The sequence below is a fragment of the Macrobrachium nipponense genome, chromosome 36 (assembly GCF_015104395.2).
Source record: "Macrobrachium nipponense isolate FS-2020 chromosome 36, ASM1510439v2, whole genome shotgun sequence".
In the NCBI taxonomy this organism is placed as follows: Eukaryota; Metazoa; Arthropoda; class Malacostraca; order Decapoda; family Palaemonidae; genus Macrobrachium; species Macrobrachium nipponense.
Genome location: NC_087220.1, coordinates 39,962,591 through 39,970,722, shown reverse-complemented (window position 1 = coordinate 39,970,722; position 8,132 = coordinate 39,962,591). Strand labels below are relative to the sequence as shown.

The 8,132-nt window shown below is 34.2% G+C and overlaps 1 protein-coding gene across 1 annotated transcript in view; it reads left to right on the top strand.

Annotated features, from left to right (window-relative positions):
• Positions 1-447: 447 nt before the first annotated feature.
• The window catches only part of LOC135203573 (uncharacterized), a 20,494-nt gene continuing 12,809 nt past the window's right edge, over positions 448-8,132 (top strand). The window contains exon 1 of the mRNA XM_064233324.1: positions 448-680. Within this exon, the coding sequence (XP_064089394.1) occupies positions 608-680 (73 nt within the window). The 5' untranslated portion in view covers positions 448-607. The remainder of the gene's footprint in view (positions 681-8,132) is intronic.

The following is an 8,132-nucleotide window of genomic DNA, read 5'->3' as shown; positions in this document are numbered from 1 at the left end:
TTTTTATGTGTATTTTCCAACAAGCCGGGTTTATTTAATAAGGACAAAATTTTCTATTTAGTTGAAATAAAATCTTGTCACTGGTTGAGAATGTAAACATTACAAAATTACAGAGCTCATGTTCTGAATTGTGAGACAAATCAAGTTTCATTTTTCCTCTTCTTATCGAGTGATCTACTTAATTAATGACCTGCACTCGTTCTATTGGCTCTTACGGCATTACTGTGACCCATTGCCTTTCCGTCTAACTTACTCGCGTCTGTTGCAAGGTTCAGTAATGATCACGAGAGTTTATAAAGTTGCAAAAGCATTTCAAAGCAAACTCGTTTCTTCAAACAAACAAACTTCGTAATTCATCCATCACACACTGGTTAATAAGCCACCCTTATCTCGCGTGTTTATCTTAGTAATCTAATCAACAAATTCCACCGATATTAGGCTGACCATTTTAAGCCAACGTAGTTATCAGTGTTGGTCGAGTTGTTTTACCCTTCGTGCTGGAGGCAATATTCAAGAAGAGGTTCTTGACTAACCTTTTGTAAATTAACTCTGCCACTGAACTATTAACGAGCTAGATTGGACACCACTTTCACAGCCCTCGAGAAGAATGGGGTTTCGCATTTCGGCCATAGCTTTGGGGCTGTGCCCACTGTTCTTGCTCCTTCACTTTACCCCGACAAGTGAGTAAAATATTGTTTTATTATTCTTACACATTTTCTCTTCTTATTTATAGAAACATGACACGAAGCACAATCTATAAAAAGGATATGATGTTCAAGAGCACAGCTTCGAGCGACGAGTTGCATGTATGTGAGCACATGCTTATACGATTGATTCTGAAACTTCAGCATACTTGAGGAAGCATATAACTAACTTGGTTGTGATAATAACTGCTGTAACAAGAGACGTAACAGATATCCACAATCTACGTTCGATATAGAGTGTGCTGCCCTTTACATAAATAAATTAACATCTGAACCACCTTTTCATGTCAATGAAAGAATAATGACTCCATGAAATCCCATCTTAAAGGCGCAATGGCTTTGATCATCATAAGCACCAAGAGAAATCTATCTGCAATTCACGGAACACGGAAGCTAAAAGAGAAATCCCAGGCTTGGTACACAGCTCCTAAGTGATTCAAGCAGCGCTAGACAAAATAAAGTAATATATAATACAAAGACCAAATTATAATTAACGATTCATAATTTTTTAATCTCAGATTTTATCGCATTTGCAAGAAAGACAATAATGCAGTTGGACGCTGTACTTTGAATGCAACTGTTGCATAATCAATATTGGTTGCAATTTCCCCCATGTTATATACGCAGAATTATGAGTGGTCCAGGATCGGAGTGTATTTGTGAGGCAATATGTCGAAACATACACTAATATACGCGTCCAAACACGCACAGCCATAAACATATACACATGCATAAAACATATCGATATATATATCATTATAAATGTCCAAATGCATACAAATACACAAATGTTTCAAAACCGAGCAGAATGTGCAGTACATTAGAAATTAAATGGCACGATTCAGTTAAGGTTATCAGACATCAGCGCTCTTTATCAGCTGTCAAATTTTCCTTCTAGCGATAGTCAAGCGATGAGAAATAGTCTGGGCCTGTCTCTCTCTCTCTCTCTCTTTCGGGGTCCCCAGAGAGTAATCAGCAATCGGCCAGTATCTTTAAACGTTACCTTGAAGAGGAGCAATTCTCGGTTATATAACTTATTGTTGCTTCATTTGCAAAATTGTTTCCAGTTATTTCTGCATTTAAAAAAATAAGTACTTAATACGCATACACATTTTATACACACACACATATATTATACACATATAATATATGTATATATGATATATATATATATATATATATATATATTATACATACATATATATATATATATATATATATATATATATATATATATATATATATATATGACTCACATCAGGATTGAACCCAGGTCTTTCAACTGAAAGACCGACCTGGGTTTGATCTTGATGTGAGTCAGATATTGGTTTCTCTTCCAGATGAGATTTTGTGTTGATTCTCTTCTATATAGTGTATATATATATATATATATATATATATATATATATATATATATAAATAAAGTATATATGTATAAATATACACATTTATATATATAATCATTAAGCTACAAATGTCGCTTAATATACAATTCACGCCACTTCAGGAATATCCCCGATGGGGAATGATCACTGAAGGGGAATTACAAGTACTAAATGGATCTGTACAGCCGGGTCTCGATCCCTCGACACAGTACCTTCCAGCGACTCCAGTCGACGGTCCTAACCACTATCTACCAATATATATATATATATATATATATATATATATTATATATATATATATATTACGAATTATGTTACAAAGGGATTTTATACACTATACACCTATGCTGTGCCTCCTACTTCTCTCTCCTGTCATCACATATCAGACTGATAAGCTAAGTCAGAAGGATCAAAATAATCGCATAATTATATCTAATTAACATTGCCTTCCTGATATTTACCAATGTGAAAGCCACACCTAGGAAAATCTCGTAATGTCTTAACAACAACTACAAAATCAAGTATAATAATAATAATAATAATAATAATAATAATAATATAATAATAATAATAATAATAATAATAATAGCAAACTCCGCAGCATAGATCAGAAAACCAGGAAACATATGACAATACACAAAGCACTACACCAAGAGCAAATACGGACAGACTATACATAACACGAAAGGAAGGAGGGAGAGGACTAATAAGTATAGAGGACTGCGTTCAACATCGAGAACAGAGCACTGGGGCAATAATCTGAAAAACCAGTGAAGAGACGAGTGGCTGAAAGAATGCATGGGAAGAAGGACTAATAAAGTAGACGAAGACCCAGAAATATACAGAGACAGGGAGAATGACAGACAGAACAGAGGACTGGCACAACAAACCAATGCACGGACAATACATGAGACAGACTAAAGAACTAGCCAGCGATGACACATGGCAATGGCTACAAAGGGGAGAGCTCAAGAAGGAAACTGAAGGAATGATAACAGCGGCACAAGATCAGGCCCTAAGAACCAGATATGGTTCAAAGAATGATAGACGGAAATAACATCTCTCCCATATGTAGGAAGTGCAATACGAAAAATGAAACCATAAACCACATAGCAAGCGAATGTCCGGCACTTGCACAGAACCAGTACAAAAAGAGGCATGATTCAGTGGCAAAAGCCCTCCACTGGAGCCTGTGCAAGAAACATCAGCTACCTTGCAGTAATAAGTGGTACGAGCACCAACCTGAGGGAGTGATAGAAAACGATCAGGCAAAGATCCTCTGGGACTATGGTATCAGAACGGATAGGGTGATACGTGCAAACAGACCAGACGTGACGTTGATTGACAAAGTCAAGAAGAAAGTATCACTCATTGATGTCGCAATACCATGGGACACCAGAGTTGAAGAGAAAGAGAGGGATGGATAAGTATCAAGATCTGAAAATAGAAATAAGAAGGATATGGGATATGCCAGTGGAATCGTACCCATAATCATAGGAGCACTAGGCACGACCCCAAGATCCCTGAAAAGGAATCTAGAAAAACTAGAGGTTGAAGTAGCTCCAGGACTCATGCAGAAGAGTGTGATCCTAGAAACGGCACACATAATAAGAAAAGTGGTGGACTCCTAAGGAGGCAGGATGCAACCCGGAACCCCACACTATAAATACCACCCTGTCGAATTGGAGGACCGTGATAGAGCAAAATAATAATAATAATAATAATATAAATCTCTGTCAAAGAAACGTAAAGGCCAGGTTGTTCCATACTAAAGTGCTACGAAGGTAAAGTTTTCGAACTTCAGGTCTATAATATGATGTCATGATGACAAATTTGAAGCGATTACCTTTTCAGGTTCCAAACATTGATGGAAAATATCCTGACGGTTGAGCGGTTAGCGTTCACAAAAACGAGACCTTTGGATGAAGTTTGGTGTTTTGTAAGAACTGATTTTTATCAATTTAAGTCCACGTTATGATTTAGACAGTTGTGTGAAGCATTTTGCGCTGATGTCTAATGAATGCAAATAAACCAATGACTGGTCGACTTTGGTACAATACAGAGTTATTGCTAATTAATAGTATAGTATAGTATAGTATAGTATATTTGTTTGTCCTTATTTGTTACAAATTCATAGTATAAGCAGAAAATTCGCCGAAGCAATTTAATGCTTATATGGCGATAACATAAGGCAAGTTTACTGGTTTTTCATAAAAGTTATACAGACTTACAAGCTAAAACAGAGACATAAAAATACATGGGTCGAGGCCTATTTTGACAAAGGGTTATAATACTAAGTAAGATATAATACTAAGTAAGACATTAAAATACAAAAGAAGGCAAGTCCAGCTTGCAACACAAAAAGCATTCATACAAATGCCAATAAAATAACACACACTCCAGCTTGTGTTCCAAGGAATAAAAAATACCTGGGTAACTAAAAAGGAGTCTTTAAAAAGCACAGTTCACACCCTTAAATACCTACTGTTGTGCAAGTAACAGTTTTTTGTAATTTCTGAGAGAAACATAAAAGGAATCTTCTAAAAGCTTTCTGTCAAGTTCATTGTTAAGCCCAATCAGCTGATAGTGGAGGAATCTCCTTTCAACCTCCGTACTTTATTAAAAGTAATGGCTTCTTTTATCAGCGTTACTCTTGTCGAGATTCTTTATTTTTCAAATAGCGGCTTTTTCAGTACTACTTCAGCAGGCTAGCAGAGCGTCTATGGGGGTCATTTTCAAATGCAGGGTCAAAATCAGTGTATTTATATATATATATTTCAATTTCTATTTTTAGGGATAAACTATACCATAGTCAACAAAGTAAAAAATGGTTTCTCTCTCTCTCTCTCTTGTTCTTGTAGCGACCCTGAATACAAGGAAGGAAGGACACCACACCAGAAGCAGTCCACTCTCAGCTTTCTAGCAGTTCCAGACGAAAGCTCGATACAAGAGAGAGAGAGAGAGAGAGAGAGAGGAGAGAGTGAAAACTGTTATTGACTTAGATGACTATGATATCATAGTTTATCTGTAAATACATATATATATATATATATATATATATATATATATATATATATATATATATATATAGATTATATAATATATATATATATATATAAATACTTATCACATCACCGTGACTCATATAAATCATTCGAGCTACAAATGTCCTTTAATATCTAATTCGCTCTACCTACGGAATTGATATATTTTCATATAGATCGAAGGGGGATTTATAGTTGATAATAATTTCGGCCCCCCATGGGATCGAACAACCGCCCAGTGGACCGGAAACCAAATCAGAAACGGACAGTGACGCTATCTTGACCCTACATTTGAAAAGCAGCTACTCGAAAAATAGAGAAGAATCTCTACAAGCGTAACGCTGCTGAAGTAGCCATTACTTTTAATAAAGTAGGCTTGAGAGAGGGTCTGCTTCTCAGTACAATAATAATACTAATGATAATAATAATATATCTTTAACCTAAGGCTAACAAGATGCCACTAAATCCTCTTACTAACAAGGAAGATAATCTTGAAAGAAAAACGTTATCTGTTTATCTTTCATATGTTATCTTTCTCGCTTGCTATGCCCTGACGTCATTCTGGTTGGGTGTGGCATAACACACTTCCTTTCACGTAAATCAGAATTAATGATGGTGCTGTTAAAGGGGACATAATTTTCTCTTCCTTATATACAAAGTTCATTATCGGACTGCGAAACGAATCAAGGCCAATTTCAGGATGAAACGATGGTTGCCAAGATGATTGTGAGGAGCTAAGGCCGGATTTTTTAATAATAATAATAATAATAATAATAATAATAATAATAATAATAATAATAATAATAATAATAATAATAATAATAATAATAATACGTTCAGAAGGGGAATCGAGCAGGTTCTCGAATGCATTCGATTTTATAATCTAATATATATATATTATATATAATATATATAATATATATATATATATATATATATATAATATATATTTAGCTAATACATATTTACATTTATACTATTAAGGATTTCTTCACCAATAATAATAATACGCAACTATGATAGCTACAACTACGATTAGTTTCATAAAATGAAGATGTTCAGCAATACACACTTAACATTAAGAAAGTAAACAAACCTTCAAATTCAATCGACATAGTTTCTTCTCCTAACTACTAAAGATACAATAAGCTAACAAACGAAGCACTTTTCCCGTGACCCCCCCCTCCCCCCCCCCCCCAAGGACCCATGCAATGGATGAAGTAGCCGTCTTTGGAAATGAAAAATAATTATGAAAATATGTTCCCGTTTTGGATGCATACTATACTGACTTGATGAGGGAATGCGGGTAGCGTGCAGTAGCTTACGTGAGGGGCCAGCATAAACATTCTTTGTCCAAGAGAGAGAGAGAGAGAGAGAGAATACATATATCAGGTAGTAAGCCTTTTCTCTTTAGAAAGTGGAGATTGAGTGACGCCACTACAACAAGTTATTGCCACATTCATTATATATATATATATATATATATATATATATATATATATATATATATATATTAAGCATATAATAACCATAAGCACAGAGTAAACTGGAATTTGTCACGTATAATTTATAGCAGCAAATATCGGTACAAAAGCCAGATGGTGGAGTCAGTCTTGATCAAACAAAGAAAAGTAATGAACACCGCAAAGGGCGCCTGAGAGTAAGATTCATAGATAAAATCTTCCTTCAACCAACGCCTAAGTAGATTAAAGAGAAATTATCAACCGGGTGACCTAGTTAAACGGCTTACCGTCTTTTCTGTAACTTTTCTCATTCATTGCCTACCTAAAGAGAGAGACAACAGTCTCTGAAATATAGTACTTACTTTCTATATTTTAGCATTTTTATGGTTACTTTTATTATATATATATATATATATATATATATATATATATATATATATGTGTGTGTGTATAATTATATATTATATATAGTATATATATATATCTATATATATATATATATATACTGACTGCACAGAATAGTAATATTCAGGAATTGTTCCCCTAAAGGGAAAAGGAGTATGGGTATACAATTTAAACCAATATGTAACACACACACACACACACATATACATAGGGTCGTGCTAGACTGAAAGTTCTTGGCTTTCTCGCCTTTCAATTTTCCTCCGTGGTAACACCTTTATTTTTTACATACATACACAACACACACACACACACCACTATATATATATATTTATATATATATATATATATATATATATATATATATATAATATATATATATATTACTTAAAGCATTGTATTATATATATCACTTAAAGCATTGTTAATGAACAGACGGGCCTATCCTTATTGGGGACTTATTCCAAAATGAGAGAAGCGTGTGGCAAACACAAAAAGTCTTATAAACACGGCGCCAACTGGCATTTCCACTTATGTATGAAATGACCTCTAAGCTTAAAAAAAAAAAAACTATCTATATTCCGTCCGAATAGAGTGAGAAACAAACGAAATCAATACGTAAGTCATCCGCAAATATACGAATTCAGGACGAGGGGTCCGACAGAAATCTCCCCTTAACAGAGGGGAATATTTAATAGAGTCACACCATACCCCTCGTTTCCCCTCATCCTGTCAAATACTTTAAAACCTAATTAATAAAACATAATACCCTTTTGTACTTCTACAGGTTATTCGCTTTATTCACTTGTAAATACAACATTAAAGCATGATAATAAAAGTTCATATGTTTTATATAAAATGTACCAAATACTTTAAACTGGGCTTTATATTACTATAGTGAATATAGTCGAAAGGTATTCGGTTTATTTACTAGTAATTGACCATGAAAATATAACAATAAAAATGGATATCTTTTACATACAATAAAAAAAACTTTACATTAGGCTATTTCTATAGTGAATAAAGTCGAAAGTGCTAAATAAAGAATAAACCTGATATGCTAAATTATTATTTACAAACTTATTCATTCATTTTTGCGAGCTTAATACAACGCAAATATTACCCTCTTCTTCT